Here is a 25,362-nt window from a genome sequence, read left to right on the forward strand (position 1 = left end):
CTCTCTCCTATTGAAGAACCCTAATACACGTTATTTATTCATTTAATCTTCTCAACTTCCCTGTGAAGTGAAAGTGAGACAGCAATAATATAGGGTGGTCACAGAAGAGCAGAAAATTCCAGGCAGCAGTTTTACATGATTAGCAAAAAGGAAACTGTTGAAATGGCTGCATAAACTAGGGGCTGATAAGATCCTGAAAAACCAGGGTGTGCGCCAAGCTGGCTAAGACTGACTGGACCCAGCATGCACTGAATATGACCTAGATTTCACCTAGGACCTCTAAACATACTAAAGCACACATAGACCAGTGCCACGACTGTTCTGGGAACACCTGTATTTGGTGTAGAAGTCGGTGGCACCACAATTCCAAGAAATCTTCACCTTTTTCCAGGAATCTTCAAGAATATTCCACCTCTTGGTTATAGAAATCCATAAAGGTAGAAGCCCTAAACTCCACTGAGTCACTCTCTCTTGAGTATGCCCACACTCCCCTTTCTTGAATGTGTACTTTTCTTTTTTTTTTTTTTTGGGACAGGGTCTCGCTCTGTCACCCGGGCTGGAGTGCAGTGGCACAATCTTGGCTCACTATAACCTCTGCCTCCCGGTTCAAGTGATTCTCCTGCCTCAGCCTCCCAAGTAGCTGGGATTACAGGCCTACGCCACCATGCCCAGCTAATTTTTGTATTTTCAGTAGAGACAGGGTTTCGCCATGTTGGCCAGCTGGTCTCGAACTCCTGACCTCAAGTGATCGATCCACCTCGGTCTCTCAAAGTGCTGGGATTACAGGCATCGACTGTATACTTTTCACTTTGCAATAAATCTCGGTACTTTCACTAGTTTCTGACTTGTCCTCGAATTCCTTCTCATAATGGTATCAAGAGCCTCGACATCAGCTGGAGTTAAGGTCCCACCAGCGTTTGGGGACCTCCCGCAGCCCACCAGTATCAAAAGTATTATTATCTCCAACTTACACATAAGGATATTGAAGCACAGAGAAGTTAAATAGGTTATCCAAGGTCACATAGGTAGTTAAGAAGTAGAGTCAGAATTTGAACCCAAATAATTGGGTAAGTAATTAAGTAACTGACTCCAAGTTAAAGATTTTCTGTTATTATTGTGGCCTTCTCAAACTATAATGCATTATTTAACTCGCATGTTAAAAGCCACTAACCCCTAGCACACAGCAACACAATCATTTTTTAAAAATTATTTTATTTATGTGTGCATTTTATAAGCAACTGATTAATTTAAACTGAAAAATGATGAAGTAAAGGCCTACAGCTCTAAGAATCATTTCTAGGCTGAGCAAGGTGGCTCACACCTGCAATCCCAGCACTTTGGGAGGCTGAGGCAGGTGGATCACCTGAGGTCAGGAGTTCAAGACCAGCCTGGCTAACATGATGAAACCTTGTCTCTACTAAAAATACAAAAATTAGCCAGGTGTGATGGTGGGTGCCTGTAATCCCAGCTACTCAGGAGGCTGAGGCAAGAGAATTGCTTGAACCTGGGGGGCAGAAGTTGCAGTGAGCTGGGATAGTGCCACTCCACTCCAGCCTGTGTGACAGAGAAAGACTCTGTCTTAAAAAAAAAAAAAGGTCAAGAATCATTTCTATATTCATTAAACTAACATATGTTAATGAAAAAATACTTTTGCTTTCCTAATTTTTTTTTTTTTTTTTTGAGACAGAGTTTCGCTCTTGTTGCCCAGACTGGAGTACAATGGTGCGATCTCAGCTCACCGCAACCTCCACCTCCTGAGTTCAAGCCATTCTCCTGCCTCAGCCTCCAGAGTAGCTGGGATTACAGATGCACGCCACCATGCCTGGCTAATTTTGTATTTTTAGTAGAGGCGAGATTTCTCCATATTGGTCAAGCTGGTCTCCCCTTCCTAATTTATAGCAGCATATTTTCTTCCAAAGCCATCATATACATATTTAAACACATTATGGAAACTCACGACATAAAGGATATAAAGAAAGAAAATAATCAGAAATAAGTTAATTCAAATGTACATATTCAGAAAACAATATTGAGGTTAAAGAAGATGAGACTTAAAAATCAATACAGCGTCCTTTTCGTTCCCAATCTCCATATCGGGTAGGTTCTGGGCCCCTGGGTCCACCTTTTTCTTTGGTCACTGGATTAACATCATCTGGAAATTCTAAGGAAAATGAGATATAAATAAAGCAGTTAATGGAGGAAGGAGAGGCCTTATAGTCAATCTTATTTTGCTTATTTATTTATTATTATTTTTTTGAAACAGAGTCTCCCTCTGTCGCCTAGGCTGGATTGCAGTGGCATGATCTGGGCTCACTGCAACCTCTGCCTTCTGAGTTCAAGTGATTTTTCTGCCTTAGCCTCCTGAGTAGCTGGGATTACAGGCACATACCACCATGCTCATGTATTTTTAGTAGAGACGGGGTTTCACCATGTTGGCCAGGCTGGTCTCAAACTCCTGACCTCAAGTGTTCCGCCCGCCTCGACCTCCCAAAGTGCTGGGATTACAGGCGTGAGCCACCGAGCCTGCCTATGGTCAAGTTTAAAGACAGGTTTGCATGATAGGCTAGATCTTAGTAACCTGGTTACCATGCAGTCTTTAAATGAACTGTAAATGTGATTCTTTTTCCTGAGTTTGAGAAGAGAATACAGAGTACAAATTCATAAGACTTGAAAGGTCTTGAAATAAGACTACTTTGAAGGAATCACTTTGACTTAATGCCACAGTTTTCTGACCAGTAAAATGGGGAGAACAATCATACTTCTCTCACTGTGTTGACAATTAAACGTGTAAAGGGTTTAGCGTGATGCCAGGTACATAGGAATGTCAATTAATCTTAGCTAGAGAATTACTGTTCCTCATCATAGGGTTTTGGCTTCAGCAACTGGTTGGCTGGTACTGCAATTTATAATCAATAATAGTAATTATTATTCTTAATACTATGTGTTCATAGTAGGAATCCCCATCACAAGCCAGACTCAATTCTCAGTACTTTATGTATGCTAATCCATTTAATCTTCCTAACAATCCTATGGGACAAGAACAATTATTGTTCCAACTTTATAGACGAAGAAAATGAGCCACAAAGGGTTAAGAAAGTTGCTCCATATCACACAGCTTCTAAGTGATAAAACTGACTTTGAATTCAGACATCCTGGCTGTAGTCTTGCTCTCAGCCCATACACTGTACTGCTTTATATATGGAAAAAACAGGAGAGGAACCAACTATTAGAGCCCTAATTCTTTGTTTTGTTTTGTTTTTTTGAGATGGAGTCTAGCTCTGTTGTCCAGCTGGAGTGGTGGAGTGGTGTGATCTCAGCTCACTACAGTCTCTGCCTCCTGGGTTCAAGCAATTCTCCTGCCTCAGCCTCCTGAGTAGCTGGGACTATAGGAGCGCACCACTATGCCTGGCTAATAATTGTACTTTTAGTAGAGATGGCGTTTTACTATGTTGGCCAGGCTGGTCTCAAACTCCTGACCCCAAATGATCCACCCACCTCGGCCTCCCAAAGTGCTGGGATTACAGGTGTGAACCACCGCACCTAACCCCTAATTCTTTGTGTGTGTGTGTGTGTGTGTGTGTGTGTGTGTGATGGAGTTTCACTCTTATTGCCCAGGCTGGAGTGCGATGGCACAATCTCGGCTCACCGCAACCTCTGCCTCCAGGGTTCAAGTGATTCTCCTGCCTCAGCCTCTCAAGTAGGTGAGATTACAGGTATACACCACCATGACCAGCTAATTTTTTGTATTTTTAGTGGAGACAGGGGTTTTACTTTGTTGGCCAGGCTGATCTTGAACTCCTGACCTCAGTTGATCCACCCGTCTCAGCCTCCCCAAGTGCTGGGGTTACAGGCGTGAGCCACTGCGCCCAGCCGCCTGGCCCCTAATTCTTAAACTGTATCTATTTATTTATTTATTGTGGCCACCCTCCCAACACTTCCCATTCCTTCCCAGATTTACATTATCTTCAGCAATTATCACTAATTTCATATATTTTTAAAATGTACTTTGACTATTGTCTGTCTCTCCCACTAAAACATTAAGCCTCATTAAGGTATAATTTTTTTGTGTGTTTTATCCATTGCTGTTTCAGTGTTTGGCTCACAGAGGATACTTAATACGTATCATATGAATGAATGAAAAGATTTATTCTTATCCTCATGGCAACCCTGTGGGCAGACAGTTTCATTCATTTATTCCACTATTACTCTGCCAGGCCCTATGCTAGGTAAAGGTAGGGTGAGGGATACAGTAGTGACCATGCAATAGAAGGCCCCTTCCCTCATAGGGCTCACAGAGTACTGAAGTAGGCCAAAACAACAACAACAACAATAAAAGGCAAACAAATACATACAAGAATAACAAACTGGCAAGGCTTGAAAGGGAAAGTGCAAAGTGCCTATCATCTCAGTTTCTTTTCATAATGGCATTCTAAGGCAGGTATTAGGAGGAAACTGAAACCCAGAGAGTAGAAGCCTCTGAGAGCTCCAGTTCAAACCCAGATCTGCTTTATCCAAACCCCTTGGTTACTTAGGTCTCGCTTACATTCAATCCCTAGAGAAGTCGTTATACTCCTGAGACACAGACCAAAAGGCAACTAGACTTTTGGGGGCATTGGTGTCACATTCCCTCAAGGTGGGTATTCTCTGCTGAGGTTGTCATCATAGCTACTTACAGATGTTTAAACCTGTTCCGCTGAGGAAGCACATTGCTTGGACTCTGAGAGAAGGTGTAGGGACCAAGGAAAAGCTTCCCCCTTGCCCTCTGAAGGTTTGCCAAAAATCAACTGACAAAAGACAGATTACTAGAAGAAAAGGTATACGGCTTTTATTTTATCCTGCATAGCACGGGGGAACTGCAGGAGAATGATTATCCAAACTATATCTCTTTAGAAAACTAAAGGATCTTCACCAAAATCATAAAGCCCCTCTCTAGGCAAAAGAAAAAGGATACAGAATTTACCCTGAAAATTTTTCAAATATTCATTCTTTTATTCTTGTTATATTATGAATAAACTGTCTCCCATACTCATCATCATTCTGTTTTCAAAGGAAGTCCATGCTTTACTGCAATGCAAGTTGGCTTTTGCCTCCTCTATGAATTCCCCTGAAGGCCTCTCTAATGGAAGTTCTTCTTTCTCACATATCTCTGTGGCTCACTGGATGTCTTAGTTTGAACTGCCATTAACAAAATAGACTAGGTGGAGTAAACAACAGAAACTTACTTTCTCACAGCTCTGGAGGCTGGTAGACTGAAATCAGGGTGCTAGCATGGTTGGTTCTCATGAGGGCTTTCTTCCTGGCTTACAGATGGTCACTTCTTGCTGTGTCCTCACGTGGCAGAGAAAGACAGACAGCAAGCTCTCTGGTATCTCTTCTTATAAGGGCACTATTCCCACCATGAGGAGATTTCCACCAGCTTTATTAAAGTATTGTCTGCTTACAATAAAATTCACCCATTTTAAGTACACAGTTCAGTGAGTTTTAACAAATGTTTACAGTCATGTAAATAACACAAAGTGTAAAACATTTCCATCCCTTAAAGAGTTACCCTACTCTCATGATCTAAACCTAATTATCTCCCAAAGGCCCTATCTCCAAATACCATCACCTGGGAGGTTAGAGCTCCAACAGATGAAATTTGGGGGAACATAATTCAGTCCACAGCACTGGGGAAGAAAGAACAGGTCAAGATGTCCCTGCTCCTCACTGCTATTTCCAGCCTCTCATTCTAACGCCACACCTCTATAGCCTTTCCTTTTAGGAATTCTATACCATTCACTTGTCCAGTGTTTTTCTCCAGTCTTATAATAAACTCAAAGATTCTTCTGTCTTCTCGGATGGGATCAATATCTGGTTCATAGTTCCATCTCCCTCTCCCCATCATCCCTAATATCAACATCCACATTAGTAAATCATCACACATCGAGGCCACAGAGGTCACCAATCTCTTTCCTGATGACTTTCACATCTACTTCTGCTGTCCACTGGACTTTATTATTTTTTGAGTGTGTTCCTTTTCCAAATCCCACACTCTTTTGAGCACTCTTCTTTCTGACCACACCTTCGTATCTTTCCATGTCTCTTCTTCCTCACATTTGTTTAACCTAATTTTTGCCCTTATAATAGCCTACCATTTTCTGAAATTTTTTGTTCTCACCATTACCACCCTGGTTCCTGCTCTCAGTGTCCCATTTTAGAACTAATGCAACAGAAACCCTTTTCCACATTATACTAAGTGAAAGGAACCAGACACCAAAGACTACATATTGTAGAGTTTCATTTATATAAAATCCTAGAAAAAGCAAAACTACAATGATAGAGAACAGATCAATGGTTGCTGGGAGGAGGTGGGGAGAGGATGAACTGCCTTGTGCCTCTTTAGGGGACAGAACTATTTTACACTTTGTGTGGTTTCCATGGCTGTAAACATTTGTTAAAACTCACTAGCCGGGCGCGGTGGCTCATGCCTGTAATCCTAGCACTTGGGGAGGCCGAGGCGGGCGGATCACTAGGTCAGGAGTTTGAGACCAGCCTGGCTAACATGGTGAAACCCCATCTCTACTAAAAATACAAAAATTAACTGGGCGTGGTGGCAGGTGCCTGTAATCCTAGCTACTTAGGAGGCTGAGGCAGGAGACTCGCTTGAACCCGGGAGGCAGAGGTTGCAGTGAGCCGAGATCACACCACTGCACTCCAGCCTGGGCAACATAGCAAGACTCCCCCATCTCAAAAACAAAACAAAACAAAAACAAAACAAAGAAAACCTCACTCAATTGTGTATTTAACATGGGTGAATTTTATTATATGCAGACTATATTTAATAAAGCTAATTAAAACAACCTCTATCCACATACATTTCCTCACTGCATAAAGCCCTTACACTGTAACCTGGGAGTTCAGGCCCTCCCAGATTTGAGCCGAACCTGCGTGTCTAGCTTTATATTCAATTAATTCAAGCCTGTTCAACCCACAGTCCATGGGTTGCATGTGGCCCAGGATGGCTTTGAATGTGGCCCAACACAAATTCGTAAACTTTCTTAAAACATTGAGTTGTTTTGTGTGATTTTTTTTTATTATTTTTTATTTATTTTTAATTTTTTTTGTTTGTTTAGCTCAACAGTTATTGTTAGTGCACTTTATGTATGGCCTAAGACAATTCTTCTTCCAATGCGGCCCAAAGAAGCCAAAAGATTGGACACCCCTGTATTAATCGAATATACATATAATTTATGTTGAAGCCAAAGAAGCCCATTAGCTGTGTCTTGTAAGTGTTAATGTTCTGCAGCCTCTTTCTCTTTGACCATAGCTTTCTCCAGTTATTTTGAAACGTCTCCTCACCACATCTTATCTACTTATAAAAATTTTACTTTTCCAGCTTGGCATGGTGGCTTACACCTGTAACCCCAGCATTTTGGGAGGCCAAGGCAGGTGGATCACCTGAGGTCAGGAGTTCAAGACCAGCCTGACCAACACAGTGAAACCCCTTCTCTACTAAAAATACAAAAATTAGCCAGGCGTGGTGGCAGGAGCCTGTAGTCCCAGCTACTTAGGAGGCTGAGGCAGGAGAATCGCTTGAACCCAGGAGGTGGAGGTTGTAGTGAGCCAAGATTGCACCATTGTCCTCCAGCCTGGGTGACAGAGAGAGACTCCAACTCAAAAAAACAAAAAAATTGCCGGGCGCGGTGGCGGCTCCAAGCCCCTGAATTTTCCCAGGGCCCACTTTGGGAGGCCGAGGACGGCGCGATCCACGAGGGGTTCCCGGGAGATCGAAGACCATCCTGGGCTAAAACGGTAAAACACCCCGGTCTCTTACTAAAAAACTAACAAAAAAACTAGCCGGGGGCGGACCGTGGCGGCGCCCTGTAAGTTTCCCCAGCTTTACCCCGGGGAGGGCTGAGGGGACAGGAGGAATGGCGTGAAAACCCCGGGAGAATGGCGGGGGCTTGCAAAGTGAAGCTTTTGAGATCCGGGCCAACCAGCACCTCCCAACCCTGGGGGTGACAGAGCGAGGGACTCCGTCTTCAAAAAAAAAAAAAAAAAAAAAAAAAAAAAAAAAATTATTTTTCTTAGGGACCCCCAGCTCAAAAGTTATCTTTTTTGTCGACTTTTCTCTGATCTTTTTGTGTATCTCTCATGCTAGTTACCACATGATGTCCTGTTCATCGTTATTTACATTATCTCATATTCCTTTCTTATTCATCTTTATATCAAGCAGGGTGCCTAGCTACAAATATTTTCCTTTATGATTTTAATAATGAAATCTACTCTTTTCAAAGAGACAACCTACACAGTTTTCTTAGAATAAAGTATGTATCAGAGGCAGGGAGACAAGACTAGAAGGAAGGAAACAAGGAAGCAGAGAGGTTTGTTATGAGACCAATGGAGCTAGAGACAGCTTGAATTTGGGCCTTACTGGTAGGAAGAGTAAGAGGGAATAAATTTGAGAGATGTTAAAAGGGTAGAAGCAACAGGTCTTGGTTAGTGATCAGTCAGAGGAGACAGGAAGAGGCAGGAGTGAAAGATTATCCCCAGATTTCGGGCTTGGGTGACTTGGTAGATGGGGTGGACTACAAATCCAGAAGGAAGAGGAGGATATGAGGTCGGGTGGGAGGGAGGGCTGAAGGTGAGTTGGAACAATGGGTACAGGATGACTTCAGTTTTAGAAATATTAATTTTGAGACTTCTGGAATATGCAAAGAAAGATATTCAGGAGGCAAATGGAGATAGGAGAGTGATGCTCAGGAAAGAGGTGTGATTGGAGGTAAAAATGTATGAATCACCCAACACACAGGTGATACTTCAAATCATTTTAAGCCGGGCGTGGTGGCTCATGCCTGTAATCTCACCACTTTGGGAGGCTGAGGTGGGAAGATCGTTTGAGCCCAGGAGTTCAAGACCAGCCTGGGCAATGTAGTGAGACTGTCTCTTAAAAAAAAAAAAAGAAAGAAAGAAAAATTAGCCAGGTTCGTGCCTGTAGCCCCAGTTACAGGAGAGGCTGAGTAGTGAAGCCCAGGAGTTTGAGGGTGCAATGAGCTGTGACAGTGCCACTGCACTTCAGCCTGGGTGACAGAGTGAGACTCTGCCTCAATCAATCAAATCATTTTAGGGAAATATGAAATCTCCCTCGGAATGCTTAGGGGGCTAAGAACAGAGGCCTGGCAAATACCCACATCTAGGTGTTAGGGAGAGGCAGAAGAGCTCAAAAAAGAGCCCAGGAAGAGATTAATGAAGAAATAGGGTGAGAAACTAAAGAAAGCATGCCAGGAATGGTGGCTAACACTTATAATCCCAGCACTTTGGGAGGCCGAGGCAGAAGGACTGCTTGAGCCCAGGAGTTGACACCAGCCTGGGTAACATGGCAAGACCTCATCTCTATAAAAAAAATTTTTTTTAATTAGGTGAGCATGGTGGTATGTGCCTGTGGTCTCAGTTACTCAGGAGACTGAGGCAGGAGGACAGTTTGAGCTGGGAAGGTTAAGGCTGCAGTGAGCCATGTGTTCATGCCACTGCACTTTAGCCTGGGCAACAGAGGAAGACCCTGTCTCAACAAAACAAAACAAAACAAAACAAAACAAAACAAAACAAAACAACACACACAGACATACAAACACAAAAAAATGAATCTAAGGAAAGCATAATGGAAATCAAGGCAGGAGATTTCCAGAAGCAATAGTTAACACTGTCAAAGGTTGTGGATTGTTCAAATAAAACAAGGATTGAAGAGCACCTGCTGTATATGGTGATGTTTGTCAGAAGTTTCTAAGGGATGGTAGGTTCAACATGAACTTGAGTGAAACAAGACAGTTGAATGCCTACCATTGTGTCAAATAGATGATTAGCTTTTGAAATGTGCTGGTTTTTGCTTTTTTCTTTTTTATTGTGGTAAAATAAATATGACATAATATTTCTCATTTAACCATTTGTAAGTGTACAATTTGGCAGTATTAAATACATTCACTGCCAGGCGCAGTGGCTCATGCCTGTAATCCCAGCACTTTGGGAGGCCGAGATGGGTTGGTCACTTGAGGTCAGGAGTTCAAGACCAGCCTCGCCAACATGGTAAAATCCCATCTCTACTAAAAACACAACAATAAGCCACTGTGGTGGCATGCCTGTAATCCCAGCTACTCGGGAGGCTGAGACAGGAGTATTACACGAACCTGGGAGGCGGAGGTTGCAGTGAGCCAAGATTGTGCCACTGCACTCCAGCCTAGGTGAAAGAGCGAGACTCTATCTCAAAACAAAACAACAACAAAATACATTCACAGGGTTGTACTACCATCACCACTATCCATAACTAAAATGTTTTCATCACCCCCACAGTGAACTCTGTACTCACTAAACAATGACTTCCCTCTTAGTCCCTGGAGTCCCTGATCACCTCTATTCTACTTTCTGGCTCTACGAATTTGCCTATTCTAGGTACCTTATAAAAGTGGAATCATATATTTGCTCTTCTGGGTCCAGCTTATTTCACTAAACATAATTTTTTCAAGGTCCATCCATGTTGTAGCATATATTACAATGTAATTGCTTTTTATGACTGAGTAGTTTTCCACCGTATGTATATGCTACATTTTGTTTAACCATTCATTTGTTCGTGAACACTGGGTTGTTTCCACCTTTTGGCTACTGTTAATAATACTATGAACATAGTTACAGAGATACCTGTTCAAGTCCCTGCTTTCAATTCCTTTAGATACACACCTAAGAGTGGAATTGCTGGGTCAAACGGTAGTTCTATGTTCGATTTTTTGAGGAATGGCCATACTGTTTTCCACAGCGACTGCAAAGTTTTACATTCCCACCAGAAATGCCTGAGGGTTTCAATTTCTCCATATCCTTCCCAACACTTGTTATTTTCCATTTTTTTCTATTATAACCATCCAGGTGGGTATGAAGTAGTATCTCATAGTTTTGATTTGCATTTCCCTAACGATAATGACGTTGATGCTGAGCATCTTTTCATGTGTTTGTTGGCCATTTGTACATTTCTATACCTTCTCTGGAGAAATGTCTACTCAAGTACTTTGCTATTTTTTATTTTTATTTTTTGTAGATTACTGGAGTTCTACACACATACATGTAATATACACATATTATATATTTGTTATTTATCATACCTCATTATTCATATAGCAAAACATGTAAGTTAAGACTCAAGTGTTTTGCTATTTTTGACTTTTTGTTGAGTTATTGGAGTTCTTTATATATATAATATGTATACATTATATATATTGTGGTTATATTTATTATACCTCATTATTCACATAAGATCTTCTTTGATACAAATAATGTAACCTTCTTTGATACAAATAACATCATTTATTTGTATCAAAGAAAGTCTGAACATATATTTTGTTATGTGAATAATGAGGTATAATAAAACAAACACAAGCATATACCTGTCAGAGTCTTGAAAATCTTTTCTATTAAGAAACCTTGGCCGGGCCTGTAATCCCAGCACTTTGGGAGGCCGAGATGGGCGGATCACGAGGTCAGGAGATCCAGACCATCCTGGCTAACACGGTGAAACCTCGTTTCTACTAAAAATACAGAAAACTAGCCGGGCGAGGTGGTGGGCGCCTGTAGTCCCAGCTACTCGGGAGGCTGAGGCAGGAGAATGGCGGGAACCCGGGAGGCGGAGCTTGCAGTGAGCTGAGATCCGGCCACTGCACTCCAGCCTGGGCGACACAGCAAGACTCCGTCTCAAAAAAAAAAAAAAAAAAAAAAAAAAAAAAGAAACCTACAGGTGTTGATGGATGGTGATTTTACTCATTGTTGAAATATGCTTTATTACTACAGAATTTAAGCAGTAACATATTTCTTTTCTTTCACTCATTTTCTCAATAACTGAAACACTTTCCTTGATACTTCAGAAACTGAGAGGTACTTTATTATGCTTACTTTCCAGTGGCTCTTTCTCTAAATGGGAATCCTCTGGTGCATCAAAACGACCTTCTGGTAACTTTGGCTTCTTAAGGGACTGTTGGACAAGTTCAGACTTTCCTCCTTGAGAAGAACTTGTTTTCCTCAGAGAATGACACAGAAGGGGTGATCCTAGAAGAGTGGAGATAATAGAAAATTAGGAGCTTTTCATTTATTCCACTTTAAACATTTATAAAATTTTATTTATTTGTTTTAGTTCATACATTCACATTTCTCAAAGTTCAAAAGTACCAAAGGATGTAGAGTGAAAATTCTTCCTTCCTGTCCAGCCATTTCCCTTTCTGGAAGACCACCCGTTTGAAAAGAAGGGCTATGAAATAAATTAGTTAATCGTTATCAATATTGCAGAAACTTATATTAAAACATTAATTCCTATCTGAAGCAATGTCAAAAAACCAGGAGTTCAAATATTAAGAGTAACTTAGTACAAACTTTTCAATGACAATATTTAGTATTCAAATCTCTAAAAGTCAGAAGTGGCTACATTTAAATCCTAATCAAGGTCCTCTTTTTCTGTCAACTAAAATGTTAAGAATACATCAAGTTGGGCACGGTGGCATGCACCTGTAGTCTCAATTACGCTGGAGGCTGAAGAGGGAGGATTGCTTGAGCCCAGGAGCTCAATTCTAGTCTGGGTAACATAGTGAGGCCATGTCTCTAAAAATACATTGTTTTATGGGGAAAGAAGTCCCTATTTGATAAATGGTGCTGGGATAGTTGGCAGCTATGTGCAGAGCAATGAAACTGAACCCCTATTTGTCACCACATACAAAAATTAACTCAAGATGGATTAAAGATTTAAATGTAAGACCTCAAACTGTAAGAATCCTAGAAGAAAACCTAGGAAACACTATTCTGGACATTGGTCTTGGGAAATAATATATGACTAAGTCCTCAAAAGCAACTGCAACAACAACAACAAAAAATTGACAAATGGGACCTAATTAAACTAAAAAGCTTTTGTAGAGCAAAAGAAACTATCAACAGAGTAAACATACAACCAACAGAACGAGAGAAAATATTTGCAAACTACACATCTGAGAAAAGTCTCATATCCGGAATCTATAAGGAACTTAAACAATTCAACAAGCAAACAACAACCGCACTAAAAAACGGACAACAGACATGAAGAGACACTTCTCAAAAGAAGACATACAAGCGGCCAACAAACATATTTAAAAATGCTCCACATCACGAATTAGTAGATAAATGCAAATTAAAATCATGAGAGACCATGTCACATCAGTCAGAATGGCTATTATTAAAAAGTTAAAAAACAGCAGATGCTGGTGAGGCTGTAGAGAAGAGGGAATGCGTATATACAGCTAGTGGGAATGTATCTTAGTTCAGCCACTGTGGAAAACAGTTTGGAGATTTCTCAAAGTACTTAAGGCAGAACTATCACTTGACCCAGCAATCCTGTTACTGGGTATATACCCAAAAGAAAACTACTCATTTTTCACACCAAAAAGACACATGCACTTGTATGTTCACTGCAGCACTATTCATAATAGCAAAGACACAGAATCAACCTAGGTGCTCCTCAATGGTGGACTGGATAAAGAAAATGTGGTACATATATACCATGGAATACTATGCAACCATAAAAATAATGAAATCATGTCCTTTGCTGCAACATGGATGCAGCTGGAGGCCATTATCCTAAGTGAACTAATGCAGAACATAAAACCAAATATTGCATATTCTTACACACAATTTTCTAATTCTACAGAGTGAAACACTGGATACTCAGGAACATAAGGCAACAACAGAAACTGGGTACTACTGTGGGGGAGGGAAGAAGGGGATGCAAGAGTTGAAAAACTAACTTTTGGGTACTATGCTCATTACCTGTGATGGGATCATTCATATCCCAAATTTCAGCATCACACATAAACCCAGGTAACAAACCTGCACATGTACCCCCTGAATCTAAAATAAAACTTGGGATTTTAAAATGTACTGGGTGTCTGCAATGTGTAAATGAGATCATTTTTTTTTTCTAGTTTCTAAAGAGAGTTGAACTTTCAGCGCTATGAAAGTTATACAAACCCTCATCGAGATAATATTCATAAGGGAAAAACCACAGGGAAAAAAGTGATCTCAGTGTTAGGGGTTTTCAGCTTCCTAAAGAAATTGCTTTAGAAGCAGACAAATTTGGGTACAAGTTCCAGCTACACCCCTGTGGCAAGAAGAATAATGGCCTCAAAGATAATCAGAATCCAATACCCAGAATCTGTGAACAGGTTTGGTTACATGGTGAAGAATTTTGGTAGCAGACAGAATTAAGGTGGCTAAACACATGACCTTAAAATAGCGAGATTATCCAGGATTATAGGGTGGGTCAATGTAACCACAAGGGTCCTTTAAAAGGGAAGAGAGGGTTGGAAGACAGACCAGACCCGATGTTGCAGGCTTTAAGATGGAGGAAGGGGGCAAGCCAAGGAATGTGGGCAGCCTCTAGAAGCTAAAAGAGAGAAGGAAATGGATGCGGCTTCCAGAAGGAACACAGCCCTACTAACTGCCTGGTTCCAGCTCAGTGCGACCCCTTCCAGACTCCTGACCTCCAAAACTGTAAAACGTGTTAAGCCACTAAATTTGTGGTAATATGTTATAGCAGCAATAGGAAACAAATGCAACCACTTACTCGGTGTTGGATGTTGGTCAAGTTACCCTTTCTGTTTCCTTTCCTCTGAATAGAAAAATCACAGTACCTATCACATGAGATTGCTGAATAAATGGGACAATTTATGCATTTAGTATAGTGATAAAGAGTATTTATTGTTATTTCGATGGAATTATCTGTAAGCCCTTGACAGCATTACATATGTTTTTTCATTACACATATTTTTCTCATATTCTAGTCATCACTACATAACCCAACCTCGTTTAAAGAAATAGACACAAACACATGCATACTAGTGGTTAAGATAAATGAATAGGTGTATGTCTGTGTATGTGTACACACTGAGTAAGTGCATTAATAACTTGAGCCTAACTCTGGGATGCATAAGTTAATTTGCGTAAGGGTTTCTGGTGAAGAACAGAAAACTGGATCTTGGGGAAAGCAAGGAGTAGTAAAGTGTAAGTTAGAGAAATTGGTCCCTAATAGGACCTTGCAGACTTCTGAAAGACTATCTGTAGAAAGAGGGTTTACAAGGAAAAGCTGAAAGACTAGTTTTCTCAAGGAACTCTGAGGCCATTGGAAACATAAGCAGAACTATTTTTGTAGTCAGGTAACAGTGTGACAGAACACAGGGGAAGATAATGCCCCTCATTTCTGTACAGTACAATATAAGATGGGACACAGTGCTCCTTGGTACCTACAGGCTTTACAGCTTCGAACACAAGTGTGTGCACATCAGCCTGCCAGGGGTGTTGGTAATGAAGCATATACATGTAGCTTTAAAGGCAGACCATAAGAAACAAGGGCGTGTCAGATGAGGAGCTAAGCCCAAGGACCACTCCTGTTAACTCTGCCTATTAAATAGTAGGTGTTGAGCAATAGTAACTGTATTCATGTTAGTATTGCATTTTGGCTATCAGCAGACTTCTGACTACCTCAACTACATGGGAAAGAGCTGGCAAACTTAAAACAAAAGGCTCTTGTAACAACATCAGGAAATAACCACCATAAAGCCCATGTCTTCTACTTCAAGGGGTGGTTTGACTTTATCCAAACCTAGTTAGAATTGTGTTTACATGGACATAACAGACAAGAAGAAAACCTTCTAAAAGAAGAAGTAATAAAAGCAAAAGAATGACTCTCTCTTGCACACACACACATATACAAAAACAACACACAACCCAAAACTTTTCTCTGGTACTTTGACAAATCAGAAATGCCAAAACTCTACAGTCATAAAGGTAAACACAAAGTCAAATGGCTACACTTTTCGTGTCTTACTTTTTTGAGACAGAGACAAGAAAATTAGCCACCACACCCAGCTAAGTTTTTGTATTTTCAGTAGAGACGGAGTTTCACCATGTTGACAAAGCTGGTCTTTTTTTTTTTCAGAGTCTCACTCTGTCCCCTAGGCAGCTAGAGTGCAGTGGCATGATCTCAGCTCATTGCAACCTCTGTTTCCAGGGTTCAAGGGATTCTTGTGCCTCAGCCTCCCGAGTAGATGGGATTACAGGCACCCACCAATACACCAAGCTAATTTTTGTATTTTTAGTGAAGACGGGGTTTCGCCATGTTGGCCAGGCTGGTATTAAACTCCTGACCTCAAGTGATCCGCCTGCTTTGGTCTCCTAAAGTACTGGGATTACAGGCGTGAGCCATGGTGCCCAGCCTTCTTGTGTCTTTCTTGCCTACAGCTTGGGATATAGAGCTTTCACGACAGCAGGGAGATGACAGTCTCTTAAACCCAAGCAAACAGAAAGCGTGTTAGAGGCCAGGACTCTGGGAGGCTCACAGACTGAGAAAAAAAAGTGAACCAGAAGATTTTTGTTGTTTTCTGAAATAGGGTCTTGCTGTGTTGCCCAATCTTGAGTATAGTGGCGCAATCATGGCTCATGGTAGCCTTGATCTCCTGGGCTCAGCCTCAGCCTGCCTCAGCCTCCTCAGTAGCTGGGACTACAGCAACACATCACCATGCCCAGCTAATTTTATTTTTTGTAGAGATGGGGGGGGGGGGTCTCACCATGTTGCCCAGGCTGGTCTTGAACTCCCGAACTCAAGCGATCCTCTTGCCTCCCAAAGTGCTGGGATTACGCATGTGAGCCATCACACCCAGTTGAAAGATTTAAAACATAGATAAAAACCACCTGGGGGATTTTGTTAAAATGCAGATTCTGAGTAGTTCTAGGTGGGACTTGTGATTCTTGCATTTTAACAAGCTCCCAGGTGATGATTATGATGCTATTCCAAATAGCAAGGAACTAGAAGACAGTTAAGGAAGGAAAAGTGTCTACTTTAACCTTGGTTCTGAGTGAAGATGTGAAAAAAAGAAGCCCCTCTGAGATTCTGAAGCCACTGGCTGACCCACACCTGTGTTTAGGCTTAACTACACACTAGCTGCATCTTCCAAAAATCCCTATGCATCTTTTTTTTTTTTTGAGATGGAGTCTTTTCTGTCACCCAGGCTGGAGTGCAGTGGTATGCCCTCAGCTCACTGCAACCTCCGCCTCCCGGGTTCAAGTGATTCTCCTACCTCAGCCTCCTGAGTAGCTGGGATTATAGATGTGTGGCACCACACCCAGCTAATTTTTGTATTTTTAGTAGAGACAGGGTTTCACCATATAGGCCAGGCTGGTCTCGAACTCCTGACCTCAGGTGATCCACCCACCTTGGCCTCCCAATGTGCCGGGAGTACAGGCGTAAGCCACCGCACCTGGCCAAATTTTTTTAATGTATTATTTTATATTCTGAATCCTGTACACAAAATCTTTATTGTCCCACTGTTCCATTATACATTGATTCTACTGACTTGTTTGTGATGGCTTTGTTTCCTTGAATGTTTTTCTGGGATTCTCTCTGAGAATTCCATGAGACATATGTGGAGAGTTATTTTTCTTGAGAGGATTTGCATCTGCAAATCCGTGCCCACCAGCCTAATCATTTTTCATTGTCTCTTTTTGCTTACTTATTTTTGGCTTTGCAAAAGTTTTTTTAGGCCAGGCACAGTGGCTCACGCCTGTAATTCCAGCACTTTGGGAGGCTGATGCAGGCAGATTACTTGAGGTCAGGAGTTCCAGACCAGCCTAGCCAACAAGGTGAAACCCCATCTCTACTAAAAATACAAAAAATTAGCTGGGTGTGGTGGCTGGCGCCTGTAATCCCAGTTACTTGGGAGGCTGAGGCAAGACAATCGCTTGAACCCAGGGGGGCAGAGGTTGCAGTTAGTGAGATCACGCCACTGCACTCCAGCCCAGGCGACAGAGCAAGACTCTGTAAAAAAAAAAGAAAAAAGAAAAGAAAAAGAAAGAGAAAAAAGAAAAAAGAAAAATGATTAGGCCAAAAAAAAAAAAAGAAAAAAAAAAAGAAAAGAAAAGAAAAGAAAAGAAAACATGTAAATTCAGAAATAACAAATCTAAAACTCAATAAAAATGCCAAAAAGCTGGCCAGGCATTGTGGCTCACACCTGTAATCCTAGCAATTTGGGAGGCAGAGGCGGGTGGATCACCTGAGGTCAGAGGTTCAAGACCAGCCTGGCCAATCTGGTGAAACTGTATCTCTACTTGAAATACAAAAATTAGCTGGGTGTGGTGGCGGGTGCCTGCAATCCCAGCTATGCGGGAGGCTGAGGCAGGAGAATCACTTGAACCCAGGAGGCAGAGTTTGCAGTGAGCCAAGAATGCGTCACTGCGCTCCAGCTTGGGCGACAGAGTAAGATTCTGCCTCAAAAAAAAAAGGAAAAGAAGAAAAGAAAGAAAAAGGCCAAATAGCAGAATAAATACAATTGAAAAGAGAATTTATGATCTGGAATAAAGTTTCAAAGAAATTATACAGAAAAAAGCACAGAGACAAATAAATAAAAATAATGAAAGATTAGCTGGGCATGACTGCATGACAGTGGTGCCTATAGTCTTAGCTACTCGGCAGGAGGCTGAGGTGGGAGTACGGCTTGTGCTCTGGAGATCAAGGGTGTAATGAGCTATGACTGCTCCACTGCTCTCTATCCTGGGTGACAGGGCAAGGCTCTCAGAAAAAAGAAAAAAGAAAAAAGTGTTCCCAGAAGTAAAGTGGGAGATAAGAATAGAGAGAAAATGCTTTTATATACAGACTATACAAAAGATTAGTAGCATATGCTTTATAGGTTTATCAAAATCAAATCCCACCCAACATACACATACCTGTGCATGCATGTGCGCACACACACAGACCCAAGAGTCTGAACAGAGGAATGTAATTATATCAGTAATTATAATAAGGGTAAAGAGACTATCAGTGCAAAACAACAACAAAAAAACCCAATACAGACAAACCAGAAACCAGCCATATGCTGTTTATGTGAGACGCACCATTTGCATGTTTTTTTAAAAAAAAAAACAACCGGCCGGGCGCAGTGGCTCACGCCTGCAATCCCAGCACTTTGGGCCGCCGAGGTGGGTGGATCACGAGGTCAGGAGATCCAGATCATCCTGCCTAACACGGTGAAACCCCGACTCTACTAAAAACACAAAAAATTAGCCGGGCGCGGTAGTGGGCGCCTGTAGTCCCACCGACTCAGGAGGCTGAGGCAGGAGAATGCCGTGAAACCCGGGAGGCGGAGCTTGCAGTGAGCCGAGATCTCGCCACTGCACTCCAGCCCGGGCGACAAAGCGAGACTGTCTCAAAACAAAACAAAGCAAAACAAAACAAAAACCACGGAAAATGGAAAAATAAGATAACAAGAAAAAAACGAATAAAAGATAACATAATTGGCCGGGCGCGGTGGCTCAAGCCTGTAATCCCAGCACTTTGGGAGGCCGAGACGGGCGGATCACGAGGTCAGGAGATCGAGACCATCCTGGCTAATACGGTGAAACCCCGTCTCTACTAAAAAATACAAAAAAACTAGCCGGGCGACGAGGCGGGCGCCTGTAGTCCCAGCTACTCGGGAGGCTGAGACAGGAGAATGGCGTGAACCCGGGAGGCGGAGCTTGCAGTGAGCTGAGATCCGGCCACTGCACTCCAGCCTGGGCGGCAGAGCGAGACTCCGTCTCAAAAAAAAAAAAAAAAAAAAAAAAAAAAAAAAAAAAGATAACATAATTTACAATGTGAAAATAATTTTCAAAATATTCTTCATTTTTTAATTGATAAATATTACATACATTTATGGTGTACAGCACGTTTTGAAATATGTATATATTGTGAAATAGCTAAATCAAGCTAACATATGCTTTATCTCACATACCTATCAATTATTTGTGAGAAAACTTAAAATCTACTGTCAACAATTTTCAAGTATACATTGATATTAACTATAGTCACCATGTTGTACAATAAATATCCTTTGCATAACTTACAACAAAGAAGATCAACAATAAACTGTCTCAAAAGACTGAAAGTGTTCCAGCCTGGCCAGCATGGTGAAACCTCGTCTCTACTAAAAACACAAAAATTAGCCAGACGTGGTGGTGAGCACCTGTAATCCCAGCTAGGAGCCTGAGGCAGGAGAACTGCTAGAACCGGGAGGTGGAGGTTGTGGTTAAGCAAGATCACACCACTGCGCTCCAGCCTGGGCGACAGAGCAAGACTCTGTCTCAAAAACAAAAACAAAAAAGACCAAAAAAAGACTAAAAGTGTTGTAAAAGCCTTTGGTAAGGTTACTATAAAAAAACAAGAGAAGGCAAAATAAATAATATGAGAAAAAGAGAGCACATAATTATATGGAGAGCAGAAAATTTTGAAAAAATACCAGAAACTTGATGCCTATACATTGAAACAATACAAAATGAAAACCTTTCCAGAAAAAGTTAACTTACCAAAACCTACTTAAGAGAGGAAACCTGATAAATACCGCAATAACCACCGTAGAAGTTAAACAAGTAATTTAGTCTTCCCTCGAAGAGAAAAGCAGGACTAGACAGTTTTGCAGGTGAGTTGCAACAAACCCTCAAGGAATAGATAATTCCAATCTTAAACAAAATCTAACAAAGAAGGGAAAAGGGTAAGTAGAATCCTCAATACATTGTATGAGGCTAGAATAACCTTTTTTTTTTTTGAGACGGAGTCTCGCTCTGTTGCCCAGGTTGGAGTGCAATGGCCTGATCTTGGCTCACTGCAACCTCCGCCTCCCAGGTTCACACCATTCTCCTGCCTCAGTCTCCTGAGCAGCTGGGACTACAGGCGCCTGCCACCATGCCTGGCTACTTTTTTTGGTGAGTGTATTTTTAGTAGAAACAGGGTTTCACCGTCTTAGGCAGGATGGTCTCGATCTCCTGACCTCATGATCCGCCCGCCTTGGCCTTCCAAAGTGCTGGGATTACAGGCGTGAGCCACCATGCCCGGCCTTAGAATAACCTTAATATTAAAACCAGGGAAAGCTGGGCGCAGTGGCTTACGTCCGTAATGCCAGCACTTTGGGAGGCCAAGGCCGGCATATCACGAGGTCAGAAGTTCGAGATCAGCCTGGCCAAGATATGGTGAAACCTCGTCTCTACCAAAAATACACACACACAAAAAAGTAGCCAGGCGTCTCTACCAAAAATACGAGGTTTCACCGTATCTTGGCCAGGCTGATCTCGAACTTCTGACCTCGTGATACGCTGGCCTTGGCCTCCCAAAGTGCTGGCATTACAGACGTGAGCCACCGTGCCCAGCTTTCCCTGGTTTTAATATTAAGGTTATTCTAAGGCCAAAAATACAAAAATTAGCCNACCTCGTCTCTACCAAAAATACACACACACAAAAAAGTAGCCAGGCGTCTCTACCAAAATACGAGGTTTCACCGTATCTTGGCCAGGCTGATCTCGAACTTCTGACCTCGTGATACGCTGGCCTTGGCCTCCCAAAGTGCTGGCATTACAGACGTGAGCCACCGTGCCCAGCTTTCCCTGGTTTTAATATTAAGGTTATTCTAAGGCCAAAAATACAAAAATTAGCCGGGTGTGGTGGCATGTGCCTGTAATCCCACCTACTCGGGAGGCTGAGGCGGAAGAATCACTTGAACCCAGGAGGCATGGGTTTCAGTGTATAAGAGAAGAAAATTACAGGCCAATTTCTAAAAAAAATATAAGCACAACAAATACATTATATTAAAAAATATAATCACTATGATCCTTTGGAATACTTTCTAGGAATGCAAGTGATTCACTACTAGAAAAATCTGTAACTTACCACCTCAACAGATTAAAGCACAAAATGATAAACGCCTCAGTAAGATGAAGAAAAATCAATTCCGTAAACTTCAAGATTTACTCATCATTAAAAAACAAATACAAATACATAAACAAAAACAAAACAAAATCCCAAAACTCTACACAGAAAGGGACTTCCTTAACCTGAAAAGGGTATAACTGTAGCTACTACCACATCTTTTTTTTCATGTTCCATGAAATTTTATTTCACAAAGGCTTGGACTCTGAAGACCCACAGTTACGGATCACTAAATCCAGTAAGTAAACGTAAATCCAAAATAAAGAGTTCTAACAAAAAAATAAGAAGGTGATTGTTTTGTTTAAAAGAACAGAGTTATTTGGGAGATAGCTAGAACCATTCCCTGAGGATTCATTTATAAAACATGCCTTAAGAGTTATTAGGAGATGGTGACTTAAACAAAAAAAGTAGCAGTTTTATCTAAATGACTGCAATATCACACCTTAATGATAAAATACAAATGCATTCCCTTTATAATCATAAACAAGATAAGTACGTTTGCTGTCATCACTTCTAGTCAACATGGTGCTGGAAATCTGAGCAAGGAAAGAAAAACAAAAGAAAAAGATATGAGGATTAGACAGGGAGGGCAGGGGGCACGGTGGCTCACACCTATAATCCCAGCACTTTGAGAGGCCGAGGCGGGTGGATCACTTGGCTAACATGGCAAAACCCCATCTCTATAAAAAATATAAAAATTAGCCAGGCATGGTGGTGCACACCAGTAATCCCAGCTACTCGGGAGGCTGAGGCAGGAGAATCACTTGATCCCGGGAGGTGGAGGTTGCAGTGAGCAGAGACTGCGCCACTGCACTCCAGCCTGGGTGACACAGCAAGACCCCTTCTCAAAAAGAAGGATCAGACAGGGAGAAACTAGACTGTCACCATTTGCAGATGATATGAATGTCTACGCAGCAAAGTCCCCAAAATCTGCAAAGTAAATTACTTAAATTAATAAGGTAATTTAGATACAAAATCATTAAGCATCAGGTTTCTATACATAAACAATAGTCAGAAAATAATAAGATTTATTACAAAGTTATGGTTATAGTTATCAAGACAGTATCAGCACAGGAATAGACAAATAGGTCAATGGGACTGAAAAAAGAGCCAATAAATAAACGTATGCATATATGTATAAGTAAACTTGATTTATGATGGCTGACATTATATCATTAAGGGAAAGGTCCTATAAATACATGAATCTGGGACAAGTGTTTGACATGAAAAAAATGAAAAATGGTTTCCTGCCTCACACCATACACAAAAATCAATTCCTGGTAGAATAAAGGCTTAAATGTGAAAAGCAAAACTACAAACTTTTAAGAAGAAAATATAGGAGACTATGTCTATGACTTTAGAGTACAAAAGGGTTTCTTAGACAAGACCATAAGGTAGTAACAATAAACAAAAGGATCAAGACAAAATTTTACAGATAAAATTATAAACGTTTATTAAAAGATACCTTTTATATGGAAGCTGCATGATTGTATATGCAGACTCATTATTCTATTCTGCCTAGTAGTGACAGAAACAAACCACAAATTGAGATATTTGACACCTACATAACTAAAAAAAGGTTTAGCATACAAATACTTGTAAAGAATATAAACAAGAATCTGTTAAGTAAAAAGGCCAGGCGCGGTGGCTCATGCCTGTAATCCCAGCACTTTGGTAGGCCAAGGTGGGTAGATCACCTGTGGTCATGGCAAAACTCTGTCTCTACCAAAAATACAAAAAATTAGCTGGGTGTGGTGGCGGGCGCCTGTAATACCAGCTACTTGGGAGGCTGAGGCAGGAGAATCGTTTGAACTCAGGAAGCAGATGTTGCAGTGAGCTGAAATCTTGCGGTTGCACTCCAGCTTGGGCAACAAGGGCGAAACTCCGTCTCAAAAAAAAAAAGAAAAGAAAAGAGAAAAAGGTGTTTCACAAAAAGTTGATATTTGAAAAGATGTTTTACTTCTTTAATCAGAGAAAAGCAAAATCACATAGAGGTGTCATTTCATCACCCTGTAGGCAGCCAAAAATAAAAAACTTAGACAAAATTAAGTTTTGGCAAGTTTGTGGAACAACACAAACTCTAATACACTGCTGGTAGAAGTGAAAATTGCTATAGAATTAGAAAATGCCGTTGTACCTTGGCATCATATTGTAAAATTGAAAAGACCTACACCATACTCCAGGAATTCCACTCCTTCCACTAATGCACAAGTAAGGTACACAAGAATGTGTAGCAGCCAATCCTGGTGTTTCTAGAATTACTCAAATGTCCTTTGAGAAGGGCATTGGAAAATGTATCATAGGTTCACACAGTTGAATGAATAACTACAATCTCATACATCAATGTGGATCAATCACAAAACACAGCGTTAGCTGAAAAAAAAAATCAACAATATGAAACCATTTCTACGAAGATTTAAAACACCATTGCGCAGGTGTATCAGGAAGCAGCACAGAGAGACCTCCTTGGCAATGGAGACTATTTCTTAAATTGGGGGATGAGTTCATAGATGCTGGTTGTGCTTTATAGCTTACATGTGTGCTACATACATATATATATATGTGTGTGTGTATATATATGTATGGAATACTTCATAATTGTTTAAAACTAGTTAAAGGGAGATGTTGAATGAACCCTACAAAATTTTAACTTTATTACCTTGAGGTTTGGATAATGTGGGACTTTCACTTTCTGTATTACTCATTTCTGGACTATTTAAAACTTATACAATTATGTAAAATGTTTGTATTTGGGGAAAATGATTGCACAAAGGAAAAACAAATTGCATAGAAATCCGGAGCCATTTATTATGAGGGCAATAATTATTGTTTTCAACTTACATAACTTCTCCAGGTGTCACAAGTTAAAATTGTGTTTTGCATAGTCTGGGTTGCTAACTGAATCATCTTGAGAAATATTTCCAACCACAATGGGTTTAAAAATGTTGGTTTTACTGAAAGCATGAATGCTTTTTCTGTACGAACAATTCCTGGCTTCATCTAATTTACGTTATACTTATTTGCCTTTGGCTCACTTCTGCACTTTTCCCCGTTTTTAAAAGATAAACTGTAAACTGCCACAAATCCTGGACCAGGCGAGCGGATTCCTGTAAATAATGATGTAAATAAATAAGTAAATCAATGACTCCCATTCCCAAAGGGCCTTCTTTTCCATTTTTCTCAGGGGCATCAAAGTGCGGTGTGCCCTGCGAGCTCCCACAGGAAAGACCCGGAACGTCTGTGGTCCTGCTGGGCCACCGCGTGCCCGGCAGGAAGCAGACGTCCGGGCGGGGGTAAGGGCCTTAGCGATTTTCTCGCTCTAGTCCCACCCGAGACCCGAGGCGCTGCAAGGACCTGCCCAGGCCACGGGGTGGGCGTCTCGGCGGGAGAAGCTGGGCAGCGGTTGGCGCCACCGAACGTCTGGGACACATGCGGCTTCCTCCGCTGGAGGCTCCTCTCTCCGCGCCTGGGCCTTCACGACCCCTCCCGCGACCTTGGCCCCGAGGCCAGGTGCTTACTTGCCGCTCTCCACGCAGTGGCCGAGACCCGGTTAAGCAACCCGGGAAGCCTTGATACGGTCATGGCGCCGACTCCCTAAGCCTCCGCGC

The 25,362-nt window shown here is 41.5% G+C and overlaps 1 protein-coding gene across 1 annotated transcript; it reads right to left on the minus strand.

Annotated features, from left to right (window-relative positions):
• Positions 1-1,195: 1,195 nt before the first annotated feature.
• SDHAF4 (succinate dehydrogenase complex assembly factor 4) lies at positions 1,196-25,362 on the minus strand. Its single transcript, XM_017883637.1, has 3 exons — positions 25,273-25,362; positions 11,908-12,060; positions 1,196-2,161 (listed from the first exon to the last, which is right to left on the minus strand). Exons 1-3 carry the CDS (start codon positions 25,334-25,336, stop codon positions 2,052-2,054), a joined length of 327 nt encoding a protein of 108 aa, XP_017739126.1. The 5' UTR covers positions 25,337-25,362; the 3' UTR covers positions 1,196-2,051.

Source organism: Rhinopithecus bieti, unplaced genomic scaffold, assembly GCF_001698545.2.
Source record: "Rhinopithecus bieti isolate Rb0 unplaced genomic scaffold, ASM169854v2 scaffold_14233, whole genome shotgun sequence".
Taxonomy (NCBI): Eukaryota; Metazoa; Chordata; class Mammalia; order Primates; family Cercopithecidae; genus Rhinopithecus; species Rhinopithecus bieti.

Coding starts and splice junctions, on each gene's coding strand:
- SDHAF4 (XM_017883637.1), bottom strand. CDS start 25,336: ATGACCGTATCAAGGCTTCCCGGGTTGCTTAACCGGGTCTCGGCCACT. Junction 12,061..25,272: donor CACTGCGTGGAGAGCGGCAA/GTAAGCACCTGG, acceptor CCACTCTTCTAG/GATCACCCCTTCTGTGTCAT. Junction 2,162..11,907: donor AGAGAAAGAGCCACTGGAAA/GTAAGCATAATA, acceptor CATTTTCCTTAG/AATTTCCAGATGATGTTAAT.